We start from the raw sequence: 19306 nt of genomic DNA on the forward strand, positions 1-19306 counted from the left end.
TTCATTCCTCATAACCTTAGCAAAGGTGATTTAGCAGAAGCTCAACCAAGCCTCCACTCATTTTAGTGTTCTGAAGAAACAAAAATTTGACCTGCCAAAGGAAAATCACTTCCATCAAAGAAGTATCTCTTGACTATGTGGAAGAGGAAAAAGCATGAAAGATCTGGACAGGTTTGAGGAAGGAGTGTAAAATAGATGTGACAAGCCTGGTATCCGAAGAGCTTTATTCTGAAGGTAATTGTGAACATGAGCATGGCTTAGGGGAAGAAACCTGAGGAGCGGAATGGAAAGTGTTTCCGCATTCCTGACTCCAAATGAACTTGTCCTTTTTCTCCCCGAGGGAAAATGATGGAAAGAGACCATGTCCACCAGGGTAGATAAGATTAATAACTCATATTAACACGGCATTGTTACCAAAGACTACATTATTATTACAAGGTACTTAAGAGTAAAGAACAATAATATACATCTAAGTTTTAAAACCATATACAATCATGTTTGATCAACAGTATATAAGCCATATAAAAGAGAATCTTACTTTTTATTTGTACAAATATCGCTTTCATCATGGCAAAACTTTACAATGTTAAATCGTACCACATACTGAAGTTACAAAGGTATTGCTTGAATGTTTTATAAAATGAAGCTCTTGCTGTTATTTCTCAGTTACATCACCACCTTTACTATAAATCATCAGATCCATAGGATCCCTTAATTTCCAAGACATTATATAAGATTATTTTGCAGCCAAAACAAGTCAGGGGAATATTTTTTCTCCTTTTTCTTTATTAAATAAGGAAATGCAGCAAAAATATATGTAAGTTTCCCTTTGTAGTTTTGTCTGCTGGGTGATAAAAGTGATTCTTATTATTTTTGCTGGTAATTCAGACGGGACAGACTTATAAGAGTACACTGTGCTTATGCAGATTAAAGTGAAAGGGAAAAAACCCACATAATTCTTTGCTTCTATTTTTATCCCAGGCATAATTCATTAAAATAAAATATTTAAAACATGGCACAAGAATCTCTTTCTTGGATTCTTGATTTTAGAAAAAAATAACTGCTTAAGCAGTCTTTTAACACCCACTTTTGTAATGTAATTTTCTTTCTTATAGACACTCCATCACCAGAATCTCCTGCAAATTCAGGCACCTGGGGCTATCCTCTAGGCGGGTGCTTCTCAACCTTGGCTGCACACTGAAATGAGCCCTTGTGGGTCCGAGTTGAACTGTGCTTCACAGGAGTTTCAGTGGTTGTGATGTCTCAGAAGTAGATCACCAGGCCCTTTTCCTGAGGTACCTCTGGGTGGAACTGAACTTCTCAGCTTTCTGTTAGCCATTTCCACAATCTAGGCCTAGGGGCACCAGAATGAGCACAGTCAGCGTCCAAAGCCCACTGCCATTGAGTTGATTCTGTCTCATTGAGACCCTGTCACACACAGGACAGGGTAGAGAAGCCTCTTTGAGTTCCTGAAACTGTACGTCTTTACAGGAGCCAGGCCATCTGTTTTTCCCATGGAGTGGCTGGTAAATCCCCTGGATGACTGTGATATCAGCCTATCAGCTCAGTGTGGAACCCAGTACCCCACCAGGACTCTTAGAAGGAATTAACAAGAGTACAAAAGCCTGGGGTTTACCCCCTAGCACTTCATATTTAACTGGGTTTAGGGGCATCTGAGCCTCAAGAGTTTCAAACATTCTGCTGCTTTGAGATGATCATGTTATGTTTATAAGTGGCAAGATGGATTTGTTGATGGATTTCATTAGGGCTCTCCAGGCATTTCTTTAATAATCTATATTGGTAAATGGATGTCAATTATAAGTATAAAAATAGAATTTTTGTGCATCAAAGTCAGACTAGTGTATGTCAACCAACAAAGTGCTGGCTTTATTGCTTTCCTTACATTCATGGGGTCATGTTGACCGACGATTTGAGTACGGGCTGCAATTCGATTTGAGTGGTGACAGCAATTCCTTTCAGTTCGCATTGCCCCAGACAAACTCTACAACACCCTAAGGTGCTCTTTTCATCATTTATAATTTTACAAATATATGATGATGGTTTTTCTTTTTACCATGATGCCCTCCTGCAGCTCTGGAATGAGATTGTACCATTAATACATGAACGAGAACACATATTCCGCTTTCAGTTTAATCCCTTTACATCAACATCTAAGTCACAAATTGTGATCCCTTGCAGCTTTTCTAAAGTAAACTGGGTTTTATTTAGTAGAAAAATGAGTTTTCCTAAAAATATACCTTACAAAAGTTCAGTGCTACAAAAAAGGATACCATCCCTTAAAAAGTTACAAAAATAGATTTACATTTAAAAATCTTAGCTGAGTGAACATGCCTCTAATACCACCAACACGTATGCACCGCATACGGCAGGTGTGGCTAGTCAAAGAGGCAGGGAATTCTATTTCGTAAGGTCTTACAGCTCCCCAGGCAGGAAATAAAAGCAGATTACTATGTTGTAACAAAAACATGCTATGCAAAGGAAGAAATACAAAATAGATATCAAAGGCAATTTGTCAGCAGTCATTTAGGAAGTAGCTCATTCATTGGAGGAAGAGATTGGCTTTTATTAACTTCTTTAGAAAATGCAGGTTCGGATTGGAGTATTTGTCACTTTCAGTATACATTGCTGATGACCATAAACGGGAGAGTCTTGCAATAGCTTCTGATGGCCAAGTCTGGGGCATACTTGCAACTGTAAAGATTTTTCTGTTGGCTCTGGGAATCTAGCACCCATGATTTCTTTTATTCTATCCTGACTTGTGGTGATTGGGGAAAGCAGGGTTTAATCGATGGGCGTAGATAACCTCAGGAGACTTTAGAGATAAGGTGTTGCTCATTAGTCACCTGTTGGCATCGCTGAACTTCTGACTTAGTTGGTCTGAAGGGAATCCAGGCATCACTTTCTTTAAACTCTCCAGGTGAGAACTACTGAGGTACTGTATGCAAGTCTCATTCAGCACCTGGGAAACTGAGGCCGAAGGCAGTGAGGCCGACATTGAAGGTCAATCAGCCAAGCATCAGGGTCTCCTTCTCTAAGGCCTTTTATTTACATCAGTGGTTCTCCATCTGGGGTGCTCGTCAGACTAATATATATATTCTGATTTAGTTTGGTGATTTATATATATTTGGTAGGGACATAGGAGATTCTGAAGGGTTAAGCTTGAGAACCAATGTTTTTTGTGCTTTTACATTCATCATTTGTGATTTTTTTTCTGGGGTTGGGAATGGGTGGGTAAAACACATGAGGAGCTTAGAGTAAATACTTCCAGCCTTGTTATCGTCATCTGGAATGTAAAGATGGTGCTTCTACTTGCTCAAAACCAGTGACAACCTGGACACAGAGCAAATGTAAAGTTCAGAAGATTTATCTTCAACACACATATGCATACATTTAACGTAGGCCAGAAGGATTTTTCATAGGCTATAATTATATAAATCCCTTAGAGGTTTTGTGGGAAAATACATGTAAAGGTAGCAGTCCATTGTAAATGCCAGCCCCCAAATCTTATGTTTGTTGAACTCTGCTTCGAAAGGTCTGATGTGAGACTGGGCCATGGGGCGTGAATGAAGGAAGAAACAGCAAACTCTCTATCGGACTTTAGGGTCTTGTCACCAATGAGGAAGGATCAGGGGTCAAGATGTGAAGGGTTCAGATCTGTTCAGTTAGTAGTACTGAAAATACTGGTACGCTGCTGAGCTCTCCGGTCCAAACCACAACAACTTGGTGGCATCCTTGGGGAGGATGGTAGCTCGATGAGTTCCACTAGGCTTACCCCTTCTCCCCGGCCAGAGGTAATATGTTTGGGGAAGTAAAATCTTAAATTTGACAAGAGCTAGCAAAAACATTTTTTTCTTTTGCAAGAAAATAGAAAGAAAAAGGAGAAGAAAGCTTGAATCATTTTTGTTGTTTATTGTGTTATAGTAAAATATTTCAAATTACAAAAATACTAAGCTCTTAACTGCTACATTTGAACTGGCTTTACACTTGCCCTCCCTTAACAATAATCTGTTTCTTGACAGACAAGTAATAACAAAATGTGAATCATCCTGGTCCCTGGTTCTGGATCAACATTTAATTGCTTGGTGTTTTTTTTAATATTCTGAGGTGAATGGGTAACAAAATTGGCTTACTGACAATGCCATAAAATTTCAGACCTTTAGAACTGTGGCCTAATTTTGTCACTGAGCATTTTCAGAGAAGACAGTCTCAAACCCCCAATGAATGGCAGGCAAGGGAGAAGAGGCCCACAAACTTGAGCCCCAGGCTGAAAGGAGAGCAGTCTGCTATGCTGGCTAAACATTGCCTTTAAGCGCACTTTGCTGGTGGATTCTTTCAGAGCCTCCTTTACTGGTGATTTGCGTTCGGTTTCCCTGTGGTCAAAACCCTGGTCATTTTTTAGGCCCAGGACCAAGGTGTTCCCCAACTTGATGAATCTTTGCAGGTAGGCTTAGCTGATCTCTCTTTTATATATTTTCACAGTGCTGTCATGCTGTCGCAGGCATTTGTCATATTGTTGTCGGCTTCATATTTATAAATTCATTTCCTTTTCTAAACTAGGAGTTCCTTGGAATCAGGGATTATATAATGCCTCGGTTCATTTTTGTGTCCTTTGTACCTGTGACAGGCTGGTGTAGCCCTGCTTTGAAGTTGTAGCAAATGTAACACGGTTGAACTCAGCTTCATTCTCATCTCCCCAAAATCAAACACAGGGGTAACTGTGGGGCCCCAGTCTGAGTCAATACAGAATTTAAAACCACTGTCCGAAATATTGCTTCCTTGAGAAACTAGAGAGGAGGGGTGCTGAGTGAAGAGTGGGTGAAACACTGTTTATCAGAACTGCCATTGACCCACCAGGTTACAGGGACACCGATTAGAAAGAAAAGCAAAAGAAAAGCTGCGGCTAATTCGTTGGAGACCCTCACTGGATCTAGAGTGATACTAGAGATGTTCTAAGCAGAGAAAAGACTTCTGTCTTCTGGAACATCTGTAGATGCTGTTGCGCAGGCATGACTTAAAACGTCCGGTTCACCTCCCACACGATGACTAGTGGCATCTCACTTGTAGCTGTGCAACAACCTGCAGTGGCATGGGCCGTACGTTCTTCCCCAGTCGCCACAGGACCTAGAACCTTTTAGTTCACAAAGGGAACAGGGAGACACTGGGGGAAGCTTATCTGGGAGGAGCGAAGTACCTTTCAAGTTAAAAAAATAAAAAAGATTATTTCTACAAGTAGCCTAAGTCTAAATATTTTATTTTGGGGGACGGTGGGGTGGAGGGGAGACTCAATCCATCCTCAGAACAGCTGTGTTTTCGTAGCTGCTGCACTGTACATTGGAGCACTCGCTGCATTCCACTGGAGACTCAAACTTGGCAGAAGTTGCCCAACTTGATAGCCAGTTATGGTCCTGTGTGAGCATTTGTGTTTTCATTTCATTTAAAGGCTAGTGGTCTGCAGGCGGATGAACCAAACGTGAGGGAGGGTCTCCGTTGGTGTGTTTGTTTGCAGTACCTTCTTTTCTTGCTGACTTTATGACAGCAAGATGGCGGGGGAGGGGGCATCTCAAGTTTCAAAACAGTGGAATAGAAAACGAAGAGGCAGTTCAAATAACGGAGCAATCAGAAAACAGTGGACAAACAACAATAGGAACTAAGTACCAAGGGGTCATTTACACAAAACAAAGTCTCAAGATGAGCTCAGTTTTTCCTTTTTTTGCCCAGACAGGGACAAAAAAGCTTGTCTTTTTGTACCATATCATGGCTTGATACAGAACCAACCAGGCCTGCTCAGAATATCAGGGGCTTTTTTTTTTTTTCCCCTTCCATTTGTAATGGTGTTGAGATGGAAGCGTGTTGAGGCCAAGCCCATGGCATCAGGGTTAGATGGAAGACTTGTGATCTAGATTTCTTGGTCCCAGGAACCTGGGCCAACTCAGAGTAGCTGGTGCTACAAGCAACTTCCTTACTCATTGGCAGAGCCCATTAACAGCAAAATCAGCAATGACAATTAACACCCCCCCCCAAGACCTCAATTATATACATACATATATGTGTATACATATATGCATATTCATATACATATTAATGTACCTCACTGAAAGGTAAACTCTGCCCAAATCCCAAAGGGACACCGTTCTTGCTGGGTACCTTTTCTGGAAGCTTAACTTTTGAAGAGAAAGAGCTGTACGTGCAACTTCCCAAAGTGCACTGAGTAGAGGTGCCCTTCCTAGTTGAAAGAGGGGCCACTCAAAACAAACGTGGCCAAGTCAGTCCACAGGCCTGAGAGTTCCTGTGGCTGTTGGAATTGTTGTAGCTGCCGTGGCTTGGTCCCGTGTGGCTCAAAGAGTCTGGGATTTTTACGGCCGGTGCTTTCCTCTATGGTCATGCTCCAATAAACTCACTGCTCGGTGGTGCGACCCTTAGGTATTCTGCATTTTCAGCTGCCGGACCCTTAAGGATGCCATTGGGCTTGGTTTCCTTGGGAAAGAAGTCCTGTTGGTAGTCCGGGTTGTCCAGACTGACTTGATGGTTGCCTTTCTGGGCCCAGAAGGCAGGGCTGTTGACACAGGCAGGCGGGATGGTGTTGAGATACTCGGGATTCTGCACGGCGTTGCTGTGGGGGTTTTGGTAGTGAGGGTCTCGGCCAGGGGCAGGATTCAGAGGCTGATTGTGGTAGACAGGGTTCTGCACAGAACCTGCAGGCCTTTTGGGAATGGATTGGTTTATGTACTCTGAAATGGAAAAGAAGTCGGAGGTAAAATACTCTGCAAAGTGTCATCCCTACACAATGATCACAGGATTCATGTTTTTGAAGCTCGTGAATGCCCTGGATGTGGAAACTGGTCACAGAGGGAAGGGAAGCCTGGAGATATTCCTGTCTTGCTGCCAACTGCATTGTGTTCTTTAGGTACTTCTCCAAGTATAGCTGTAATGTATTTTGTTTAAGTATAAAGATCTCAGAGTAGCGCCTGCCCTGAAAGGAGTAGGTACACATGTTTATGTGGGCAATAATCAAATATGTGTGCATGGTGTGGTATATGGCATGTGTGCGTGCACAGGCATATATGGCGCATTTATGGTGTATGTGTACATATGCAATAGATGTAAGTGTATACATGGCGTGTGTGTGGTATGTGTTCATGCATGCAGTATGTGTACAGTAAGTGTGTGCACATTGTTGGTATGTGCACAATATATGTATGGCGTGTGTTACGTGGGCTTACACCCATAGTAGTGTGTGTGTAAATGTCAGGCATAGGTCTGTGGGGGGCAAGTTGGAAGTGTCTGGCCTTAAAGCTTAGATTAGGAAAATACGTGCTTCACAAATCAAGAACGGAACCAAGGGAGATGAAAGATCAAGTCTGTCTCTGTATGAATTCCCATTTGTTTTACATTTAGAAAATATTAAGGTTCATTATTTCTGGTTTCCTTTTTAAGTCAATGTTTAAAATTGTGACAATTATTATGTAACAATGCTTTCTAAACATTTTTCACATGTACAATTCAGGGATATTATGTGTATCATGTTGTTCAACCATCACTAGTACTTCCTTCTGATTTTCCTATAACCCTTGACAGAACTTAGTACCCTTTAAGCCATGCATCCCCTATTCCTGTCCCTTCCACCTGGCTCCTGGTCACCATTCGTAGACATCAGTCTCCATAGATTGGCCTATCTTAGACATTTCACATAAGTGGAGTCATTCTGTCCTTTCCTGGCCGACTTACTTCACTCCACATGTTTTCAAGGTGCATCCAGCTACACTATAGCATGGACTAAGGCATCACTGGAACAAAGCTACAGGCTGTTTCTCCTGAATCCAACTTGACCAGGGGTCTGAGCAAGTTGTTGAACCAATTAGCCTCTGACACCCTTAGCGGTGTCTGCAAAATGTCCAGGCTTGCCACCTCAGAAACATCAGGCCCCCCAGGTGGAAGGAAACACCCAGCCTGGCACCAAGACCAGCTGTTGCTAGAACAAGCTGCTTACCTGGCGCTGGGAGGAAATCGTCATCGATGTTCGCTTCGGTCAAAGCGCCCGTGGGATCGGAGCTGTACCGCTGTAAGAAGCTGTCCTCCTTGACAGGGCAGCTCTGCTGGGGAGGCAAGGTGGCAGATGAAAAAAAAATCCAGTGCTTCTCAAACATTAATACACATAACAATAATAACCCACGGTGGTATTAAAATCTAGATTAAGATCCAGTGTATTGGGGGCAAGACCTGGGCTTCTGCATTGCTCACGAGGCCCCAGATGACACCCACATCGCTGGCCAGGGGCCACATAGGGATCCGTGGGTGACAGGGCAAGGAGCAGCAAGCCTGGCTCCTACAGTCCAACAGAACTGGCGACAATGGTGAAAATATCTTGCATGTTGTTAGGGAACACTCGAGATGTGTGGGGAGCTCAATTTTCCATTGCATCAATGAAACATTTAAACAGCCGTATTTAGCTGGTGATTTCTATCTTGGGCAGTGAGAATGTTTGTCAAGGTTCCCACCCTCTCATCCGTCTGCGTCACCTGAAAGGTTGGTTTGCAGCCAGAGTGCAGGGCCCACCCATTGAGATCCTGGTTCGGTATGTTGGGGCGGTGGCCAGGCAATTAGCGTGTCTGTCACTGCCAGCTGCCACTGGTCCATGAACCACTGTCCACTGCATGATAGTTAACCGCCTGCTTTAAAGTCATGCCCATGAAGGAGAGACAGGAAGGAAAACCAAGAGGGCATTTTGTATGAAGAGTAGAGATGGACCATAGAGCCACTGCTTAACGCTGGTGTATCTGATGCGTATACATACCCCGTTTCTGTCGATGCAGGCCACAGTGGAATTATTGCTGGTTGTGCTCTGAAAGAAGAAACAGCGGAGATGCTTGTGCATTCTCACCCATCCCCACCTCCTGCAGGTGCTAGGTCTCATTCAGGGGTCCTAGTTCAAGGTGCTGACGTTCTGCCTTGAATCATGGGCTTTACAAAAAGCTAGCTTTAGTTCTGATCTATTTAATCCTGCTCTTGAGAAATATAGATTGATTTAATTTTGGCTTTACCATTTGGTGAAACTATTCTTCCTGGTCTCTCTCTGAGTTCTACCAGACAGGTATGGTTCGTCTGGAAACCCGTTTTGCGGTACAGTGCATTAAGTGGTGGGCTGCTACCAACGCAGAGCCAGTTGTTTACACCCCCCAGCTGTTCCTCAGGAGAAACAGCTGTAAAGACAGAGCCACAGAAACCCAAAGGAATCGTTCTGTCCTGTCCTGTCCTGTCGGGTTGCTATGAGGAAGAATCCATCTGAGGGCAGCGGATTGTTTTAATCGGTAGGCCCACCTCGAGAGACAGAGTGAGGTTTCATACCAGAGAATTGAGAAGGGGGGTTCGAGAAGTGGAAGGGCTGTTGAAGAAGCCTTGCTGTGGAATGAGGTACTCGTCCGCGTCCACGACATCTTCCATGTCCTCTTCGTCCATCAGGCCGCGGTAAAAGTTTGAGTCTGTGGGGCTTGGCAGATGCATTCGCTCATCGCCCTGTGCAGAGATTTTGAGATGATTAGAAGGGTGGATAGAAGCAATTCCACCTCTATTTTTAGTAGGTGCCAGGATGTTTGCCAACTTAATTGTAGGAACACCCCTCTGTTTCTCAGAAGGAGTCCTGGGGGTGGTTATGAGTTGGGCTGGTATTTGCAAGGTCTGTGGCTCGAAACCCCCAGCCACTCCATGGGAGAGAGAAGCCTTTCTATTTCCATAAGAAGTGCAAGTCTACCATAGTGAATGATGGGGGGAGTGCGGAGTGGAGATCCAAAGCCCATTAGTAGGCCACTGGAGATCCCCTTGCAGAGGGGTCTCGGGGAGGAGATGAGCCAGTCAGGGTGCAATGTAATAATGATGAGAAATACAACCTTCCTCTAGTTCCTAAATGTTTCCTCCCCGCTCCCACTACCATGACTCGAATTCGACCTTGCAAGTCTGGCTAGACCAGAGGATGTACACTGGTACAGATAGGAACTGAAAATACAGGGAATCCAGGATGGATGAGCCCTACAGGACCAGTGGTGTGAGTGGCGAAACAGGGAGGGTAAAGGGAGAATGGGGTAGGAAAGAGGGAACTGATTACAAGGAACTGTGTGTGACCTCCCTGGGGGACGGACAACCGAAAAGTGGGTGAAGGGAGATGTCGGACAGGGCAAGATATGACAAAATACCAATTTATAAACTATCAAGGGCTCATGAGGGAGGGGAAAAATGAGGACCTAATGTTGGGGGTTTAAGTGGAGAGAAAATGTTTTGAGAATGATGTACAAATGCGCTTTACACAATTGATGTGTGTATGGATTGCGATAACAGTTGTATCAGCCCCTAATAAAATGTTTAAAAAAAAAAAAAAAAAAAACGAAAACAAAAAACAACAAAAAAAAAAAAAAAAAAAGAAGAAGTGCAAGTCTCCGAAGTCCACAGGGGCGGGTCTACCTTGACCTCTAAGGTTGCTATGAGTCACAATCGACTTTCTGGCAGTGAGCTTGGTGTTAGAGTTGGTCAGTTTCTCTGCAGTAGTGCCGCTTCCCCCCCACTGCTGGAAATGAAAACATTAAGAATACGTTGATGTCTAAGGGACCAAGAGGACAGAGCAGCAGCAGCCCCATGCCCTGGGGGTGCACTGTGTTGTTGTGCACTAGGTTTCGTATGGATTCTTTCAGTGATTCTTTGAGATGCCTCGGTGAGGCTGGTTTTCCCCACGGTGTATTGGACAAGGAGGGAGGTTAATAGATGGGCTGGCTGAGGTGACACAGCGAGGACGTGAGCCTAGGTTTGCTTTGCCCCCAAGTCTGGTTTCTCCGTCACACCAGGCTCAAGTCACAGCTACTTAAAATGGAACGATGGCACCTGGGGCTTGTGGGAAGACTGCCTGGTTGTGCACAGTTCAGAAGGAGCGGGTGAAAACAAGGGTGCGTAGGTAATGCAAATGAATTCCCCTTGGCCTATGGCTTAACTGAGATTTGTTTGAAGGCTCTGGGGTTTAGATTATAAAACAAAGGCCACATTGGCATATAGTGGAGCACGTATACACTGGATGCCCATGAGAGGGGCTTTTCTCAATATAAGTGCATGCAGTCTGAGGTCTGGTACCTGAATGACAAGGTAGCGCTGAGGGTCACGGGCCATTTTGGAGAATTCATTGATCAACTCCCGGAACTTTGGGCGACTTTCTGCATCTATCATCCAGCCTGGGAAAAAATTGGAAGAAAACAATGCAATTATAACTTTTGAAGGACTCATAGAGATGGTATACTTGGAAGCGTTTAAGATGAGACAGTTTTAGACAACCAAATGATAAACAGACTGAAGTCTTTGTGACAGACCTTACTAATATCTAAAGACCATGATGATATAATAGATTTGAATTAGAGGGACATCTCACTCACTCACTGCCACGGAACTGCTTCTGACTCATATTAACTCTATAGGGCAGGGTAGAACTGCCCCATGTGGTTTCTCAGACTGTAACTCTTTACGAAAGCAGAAAGCCTCATCTTTTACCCTCTGTGGTTTTGAACTGCTTACCTTGAGGTTAGCAGCCCCATATGTAACCCACTGTGCCACCCGGGCTCAGAGTGACATAAACTTCCGTAATTTTCTACAAGCATCTTCTTCTTTGGTCAGCATTTTGTGTTACGATCCCCAATGGCTACCTACGAGCTACTCTGATAGGATGATATCTTCGTGTCTAGTCTATTGGGCAACATCTTTACTTCATAGTTACCCTCATTTATATTCAACATCTTTCAAACTGGGAAGCATATTCCATTGAAAGAAATAGAAAAGCTTTATGGAGCTTTGAGTTGTGGAACTCCAACCTCCAGTGCCTTCATTGTCTTACATATTCAGTAATCACGATTCAGTAATCATGCATGCATGGGGGGGTGCCAATGGTTAGTGCATTTTGAGGTCTGGCCAGAGGTGCCTCAGAAGAAAGGTCTGGTGATCTGCTTTTGAAAAACCAGCCAGTGGAACTGTGTGGATCACAATCCTACTCTGGATACACATGGATGTTACCACGTGTCAGAATCCACTCACTAGCAGGTAAGAGTCATGCATGCAAACTAGAGCCCCTTTTACTAACCATGCTTTTGCCACTTGATTACACAGTGACTTAAGCCTAGATGACAAAGCTGGAGGACAGCCGTGGACGGAAATCCTCCAGCCTTTTGAGAGTTCACATCTATTTTCCATCAGGATGATGTCAAGCTATTTCAGGCCAGACTGCTCTGTGACCTTCAGACAAATCACGGAACCTTTTGGATCCCAGCTTTCTCAAGCCAAACAAGGGAGTTAAAATAAATGAACCCTGTGGCGTAAAGTTTGGAAAGCGAGCACATTTACATTCACTTGGCCCTAGCATAATCCTGTTGCTACCTTCTGGAGCAAACACTTGATCACCCATGTAGTTTTACCTCCAGGGTCTACTGAACTTGTGAGTCTGGTGGCGGGACAGTGGCAGTCAATCTGAACATGTTTATTTGGGGTCAGATGGTGACGTGCCACACCACAGAAGATCTTACGTAAACCCACGGGTTGAAATGTTGACTCTGTTAGCCCTCTGAGGTTACTCACTGTTAGATCTTTTCAAAACATACAGTCTCTCTGGTAACAGGCTTTGCAATGTGGGGCTGTTTGGTATTTCATTGAGCCACTTGGAGAAGAAGGGTATTTTGGAGTAGCAGTTTGATTTTATTTACTTGCAAACGTCAGGTCAGATTGTTGAGTGAGTCAGCAATTGCTTTCTGAAGAATGTTTGGAGGAGGGTTAGTTAACAGATGTCTTTGGGCGATGTGCCTGCCCTGAAAAATGTAACACATTTGTACAGGGAACTGGAACCTAAAGTTGTTTGACTAAAAGCAATGATGGTTTTTGAGGCACCAAAAAGTGTTCTGCGTGGCTGTGGTAGTTACATAATCTGGTGTCAACTTGCAGAGGGGTCGAGTCTAGTCTGTCGATCAGGTCGCAGCTTGGGGGTCATCATTTGAGAGGCACAAACGGGAGATAAATAGCTTACTGGAGGCCAGATACACGCTTACTCCCTGCAAGACATTCCTGTTGACAAGACAATGGAGCTAGCTAGAGCCCAGGAGCTGGAGGAGCCACAAGGAGATCCCTGCCAGAGCCAAGATGCCTCCACTGCCACCGGATCCACAAGACTTTCCAGCCACTGGCCTCTGATCTTCCTGCACTCTGCATCATTACATGTGTTGTATGAGTCTGAAGAGGTATTTACAGACTGGTATCGGACATATGGGCTCATATCGGACTTAAGGACTTGATCTGCACTGGGCTGGGATGTTTTTTCAATATACCATCACTCTGTATATAAAGCGCTTTCTTATACACCTCTGAGTACCTATGAATTTGTTTCTCTAGTCCACCCAGACTCCCACAGTGGCCAAGGCCAGCTCAGCGAGGGTGCACAGCCCCTCCAGGCACTCACATTTAACCATGATCATGTAGACATCAATGGTGCAGATGGGTGGCTGTGGAAGGCGCTCTCCTTTTTCCAGGATGGACGAGATCTCACTGGCAGGGATTCCATCATAGGGCTTGGATCCGAAGGTCATCAACTCCCAAACTGTCACACCTGAGGAGATAATCAGATTAAATCACTTGAAAAAGTGGTCACTTTATGAATCCATGACAATAACCACACCTTTTCTTTCATTCACCTTTTAAAAGCACTGCTCCTAAAGGTTTAGAAACCTTTGTTTCTCCCTCCTGAAGCAATTTGTTTGCCTGCTCGAAAGCTCAATTTCTCTTTCTGTAAAATAGGATGACAGCAGGCAAAACTTGCTTTATGGGGGTTTTCTTACTGCATTTCCTAGAGAGTATGGCATTTTACAGATTTAAAAGTCTGTGGCTCTCCAGTAACTAGGACGTCTATAGGGACCAGTTTCCTAATACCATGTTCTCACTTCATGTCTCTCTGTCACATTTTGATAATTCTCACGATATTTCAAATGTTTCCTAAAGCTATTATTACATCCTTGGCATTTTAAATCCTTGGCAAAGGTAGGCCATACATAATGAAGACTGAAAGAAGAATTTAAACATTTGAAATATGTTCCAACAGTATATTTGAAATATACTGTTGGCAAAGCATGTTGCAACTACCGTGAAATGCCAGAGGAATAAGCAAGCATACTGGTCTTAGAGGGGCACATTATCAGATGAGACCTGTCCCTGGAAAAGGACATGATGCTTCGTAGAGTAGAAGGTCAGCAAAGAAGAAGAAGAAGAAGACCATCTACGAGATGGATTGATTGAGTGGCTTCAACAATGGGCTCAAACGTCAGCACTGTGAGGATGGCCCAGGACTGGGCAATGTTTCTCTGTCGTACATGTGGCCTGCATGAGTTAGAGCTGACCCAGGGACCTAACAACAATCATCACAGTGCACCCTAAACAGACGAGGAAGAAGAAGAACAAGAAGAGACAGTCACTGCCATCAAGTCTCTTCCAACTCATAGTGACCCAGAGCGTAGACGAGAACTGCTTCTGAGACACTGAGTCTTTAGAGGAGCCAACAGCCTCATCTTTTATCTTTCTTCCATAATCAGTTGTTGGGTGTGAACCACTTGTCTTGCAGTTAGCAGCCTAAAACAACCCACCGCACCACCAGTGTTCCCAACAGGCTACAATATAGTGTAAACTATATCACATAACTTTTGAATGCACAGGGAGATTTAAAAAAATATATGATTTGCATTACGGCAACGTTTGTTTTACTGTGACAGTTTGAAATCATACCCAAGATACTGCTAAAGAATGTCTGTATCTGTCTCACACAATTGGGTGTGGATGAAATGCTTATTGCCTGGTGTTAGGTTTGGGGTCAATCGGCTGGGCCAGGATCCTCAATAGTGTGGCAATCAGGCCTCCTCCATAAGTACAGTTCACAGTCTGACTATGTCTACTTGGGGGTGTGGCCTATTTCATGTGTAAAGATAGAGGGTGGAATTGGCTCGCTCTTTTCCTTCCTGCTGGGTTGGAGTCTGGTTTCTGGGTATAGCAGGCACCAGGTGGCCTGCTGACCAGGGGAGCTGTTGGCAGCTTGACAGTTTGCCTATTAGCCTAGGATAACTTGGACTCTGCCTCCATTGACCTTTAGTCTTTCTGCTTCCTGGTTCATTGCTTCCAGCTATGTGAGTTGGGAAGGGCCTCTAGCTACCATAGCATCTGATCCACAGACTTGGCTCGCTCTCCCTGCAGCTATGTGGGCTACTTTCTTGATAAAAATTTCTTTCTTATACACATATGAGTGTTACTTCTCTTGTTTATCTAGAAAACCCAGCATAAAACACAGGTAAGTATGACCAAATAATGTAAACTTTAATAATTAAAAACACAACAATGTTGACATGAGTATTGTTATGATGTGAAATAGGAACACATACTCATCAAAAAGAAATCACAAAAGTACAAAAACAAAACAACCCCCGCCCCCCAAAGCTCACTTCCATAAAGTTAATTCTGACTCATGGGGACTTCTATAGGTTGTCTAAGAGTGTAAGCCTTTTTTTTTAGAAATATAAGTCACTACATCTACAAAGTAAGTCTAGTTTGAATAAAGTGCTTTCAAGTACACAATGAATTCCTGTGGAACGGTAGGGCTCTTGCGGGTCTACCTAAATGAAGAGGGGAGTAGGTCCACGTGTGTACGGTTAAGAGCGTAGTGGTAAGGTAAGGGCTAAAGGCTCGTCTGGATTCTCTTTTCAACTCCTCACTGGAAGACAGTGTATGGCTAACTTACTGCAATAAAGGTTTGGTTAATTGAAGATGAAAGAGTGGAGTAACAGGATATGCTTTGAAAACGAAAACTTCAGTCTCATAGTCTAACAATTTTAGTGCACAGCCAAGAGCGAGCAGGTTACGCAACACCTGAAAACCCAACATCTCTGTCATTACACTTGATGTCTGGCACTACTTAAAACATTTGGAGGTACTGTCGCTGAATTCACCAGAGCTTTCATGTACTTTGACAGAGCATAGAAGGATGGAGCCCGGGGACCTGGGACAGGACCTGGGGACCAGGACCAGAGCGTTCATGAACATACTGGACAATCAAAGAAGGATGCAAAAAAGATAAGTGAAAGTCTGCTATAACTAAATGACATGCTTGGTCCACTGTTGAGAAAGGATGCGAGGGGTCCACACCAGGAAGAGAGGACCACTGCTGTGGTGTCTTTGAAAGGTGGTGGTTGGCATGGTGAGTGACAACGGAAATACCGGGGACTAGATAGAGGAGTGAGCAAGAGAAGTACTGTCCCCATGCTTCCTGGGGAGCAAACCTATCTTGATTACATTGAAAGAAACAAGCTATCAACGCAGCTTGTTTCCTTGTTTAGTCCACTAATTGCAAGCAGTTCACGGGTATGTTAAAAAAAATCACTTATTCACTAACAAACCTGCAAAGATCCTTGCCTTTGTAGAGAGATAAGATGTAGCAGAAGAGATAGAAAAAAAGCCTCTGGCTTAAGACCAATTAGTTAGAATGTAAGAAAACTAGTAGTGATATTTTGTTTTAAAAAAGGGTGGGGTGGGGTGCAAGGAGACAAGGAATTGAATGGTTCCGAATGATTAGATGTCTTTTAGAAATGTCTTCCATTACTGCCCTCCCCCAATACACATGGGGGCTTCCCTGGGCAGCACAATCGGTGAATGTGCTGTCACCGAAAGGTGAGCTGTATGTGATTCTAAGTAGAGGCACCTTGGAAAACCACACCCACTTCTGAACATCTGCCAGTGAAAACGCTTTGAGCACAAGTATACTCTGGCCTGAAAGGGGTTCCCATGAGTGAGTGTTGTCTCTGGGTCATTGAAAGACTTATTCTTGAAAAACAGACTTTTGTACCTCCTCAGTTCTCATTACTTGAAATGACTGAGGGTAGTTGATAATTCCCAATCAAGCACCAGGCATTTTTCCAGTCTCTCAGCAGATTGCTGGTTGAAATTTGAAAACTAATTGTGTTAACAGCACAGCTGCTCAGGGAAATTAATATATATATATATATTTAAAGATAAAGCCTTTAGAGGCGCAGGAGAACATTTGTACAGAGGCAGGCATGAATGTACAAGGCACGGTTAAAGAAGACGGAATTCCCCTGTAAGTCCAGGGCTGCTCCTGGGGGGCCTGGTGGAGGAAATGGAAATGCAGATCCTCCGGAGATGGCCCTCTATTAGACATGGAAGCAATAGTGATTTGCTCTGTCCTTAGACATCACCTCGAAATGCATTTTAGTCTAGACATTATCTCTAATATACTAAGACTACCATGCACTGAACGGAACAATTGCCATTAGTGAGTTCATCAGAAAAAGCTCATTTCTCTGCTGGAGAGTCTTCTCCATGAAACCTCATTTGGCACCGCCTTTTGGTTCACTTCAGCTTCACAGCGAGAGGCCCGGTTTGGTTTGCTTTTTCATGGAAGGGGTATTTCTTGGTGCATACTCTTTCTCCCTTTCTTCTCTGTAAGTTCATCCTTATCTCATGTCGCCTTTACTACGGCCATGAAACTCTACTGCCTTGTCCACCTATTATGCTCAGATAAAAATGACAACAGCAAGGGCATGGTCAGTGCTCCTGGTCTGGAAAGGCAGGCCTGAGCTGACAGAGTGGCTCATGTACACCGACGAAGGAGAAACCCAGCTCAACCGCAGGGCCAATTCACCAGCATCATTAGGGGTTTCACTCACCGTAGCTCCAGACATCACTTTGGTGGGTATAAATTCGGTGTAAAATTGATTCCAGAGCCATCCATTTAATAGGAACCTTGGGGGAATGAGAAAGGAAGTATTAAAACAACTATTCGCCCCTCTGTAGAAGAACAATAAATCACACTGGGACTAATTACAAGGGACCCACCGAGGGGAGCCAGGCAGGCAGTCCCCTGCCCTGGGCTCCTCCCAGCTAGAGGAGCGGGTTTGAAGTTGATCTGATGGGGATTACTCTGTCGGCCCAGAGTGCGTTTCATGAATGTAACAGCGGAAGACAACGGAGGCCCTAAGCTGTTCTGGCCCAGCCAAGTGCACCCGCGGGTGGCTTGGGGTCCTGCTCTTGTCTGTGGTCTGACTGCTTGCAGGGCCTAGGGTCACAGGGTTGACAGCTGCTTGAGCCATGCGGGCCGGGCCAACGCCTAAGACACACGCAACTGATTGCCTCCGAAGCAGTAGCAGCACACTCCAGACGGCCTAAGGGTTAGCTTGGGTGGCTCCCCAGCCACATAGTGAGAAGGGAGTCAACGCAAGCACTGCCAGTCCCGGGCATGAGTCAGACCCATGGAGCTCGGGGACTAGCACAAGCAGTGTTCCTGTTTATTGTCCCCAACAGCAGTGAGCCACCACTTAGCTGGACCATTTCCCTGCAGCGCTTTTGAAGAAAGCTTACTTCCTGGAGGGGCGGTTGAAATCTAAGCTTTGTGCACCATCACCCCGGGAGCTAGACCGCCGCATAGGTGAGAAGCATCTTTGCTCCCTCTCCTAGAAAATCCTGCTCCCAAAGCTGCTCAACTTCAGCTGCCGGATACCCCGGCTGGCGGGGGCAGCTGCTGTGACCTCACTCAGAACCTTCTGAGAATGTCCACCCCCTACGGCAGTTAGAAACTGTTCCCAGTAAGGAGATGGGGGCTCGGCCGTCAGGAAACGGCTCTCTGAAGAACTGGTCACATCGCTCCTCACTTTGCCTCCCTCGGCATGGTACTCCTTCTCCTCGGCACCGAGCAGCTTGGCCAGCCCAAAATCCGTGATCTTGACGTGCTGCGGCGTCTTCACCAGGACGTTCCTCGCCGCAAGGTCACGGTGCACCAGGCGGCGGTCTTCCAGGTAGTTCATGCCCTGAAGGAAGAGGCAGGCCGTGAGGACACAGTGAGTCTGACCTGCTGACTGGCTTCCTTGTGAGGACAGATGCCTGGACTCAAGCAAAGAGGTCAGGGGCTAGATGGTGGGACAGAGGTGTGTGCATCCTGGAATTGAGAGGCACCTTCATGCTGGGCTCTGAGCTCCTCCTGGCAGGGACTGTCTCTGAGTCCACCGGCCTTCAGGAAGAAAACACAGGAACACACACAGGAACGGGAACACACCCACACCACCCAATCTCTTACTTGCATTCATTAACTTCACGTTGTTTAGTTATTCAAGCAACACACACGTATTAAGCAGGTGAGGATGGTGAGAGGGCAGGAGCTGGGTTTGATTCTTGCTCTTTCTGGATCGTTGCACCTGTCTCTGACCGGTTCTTCCTTCCACTGGGCTTAGTGGTAAAG

At 44.8% G+C, this 19306-nt stretch overlaps 1 protein-coding gene across 1 annotated transcript in view; it reads right to left on the bottom strand.

Annotated features, from left to right (window-relative positions):
- Positions 1 to 207: 207 nt before the first annotated feature.
- Positions 208 to 19306, bottom strand: part of EGFR (epidermal growth factor receptor) — a 213125-nt gene continuing 194026 nt past the window's right edge. The window contains exons 20-27 of the mRNA XM_013005999.2: positions 18723 to 18878; positions 17742 to 17817; positions 13484 to 13630; positions 11128 to 11225; positions 9364 to 9531; positions 8813 to 8860; positions 8009 to 8114; positions 208 to 6749 (exon numbers count right to left, since the gene is read on the bottom strand). Of these exons, the coding sequence (XP_012861453.2) occupies positions 6400 to 6749; positions 8009 to 8114; positions 8813 to 8860; positions 9364 to 9531; positions 11128 to 11225; positions 13484 to 13630; positions 17742 to 17817; positions 18723 to 18878 (1149 nt within the window). The 3' untranslated portion in view covers positions 208 to 6399. The remainder of the gene's footprint in view (positions 6750 to 8008; positions 8115 to 8812; positions 8861 to 9363; positions 9532 to 11127; positions 11226 to 13483; positions 13631 to 17741; positions 17818 to 18722; positions 18879 to 19306) is intronic.

The sequence above is a fragment of the Echinops telfairi genome, unplaced genomic scaffold (assembly GCF_000313985.2).
Source record: "Echinops telfairi isolate 266 unplaced genomic scaffold, ASM31398v2 ScPeMD7_7;HRSCAF=31, whole genome shotgun sequence".
In the NCBI taxonomy this organism is placed as follows: Eukaryota; Metazoa; Chordata; class Mammalia; order Afrosoricida; family Tenrecidae; genus Echinops; species Echinops telfairi.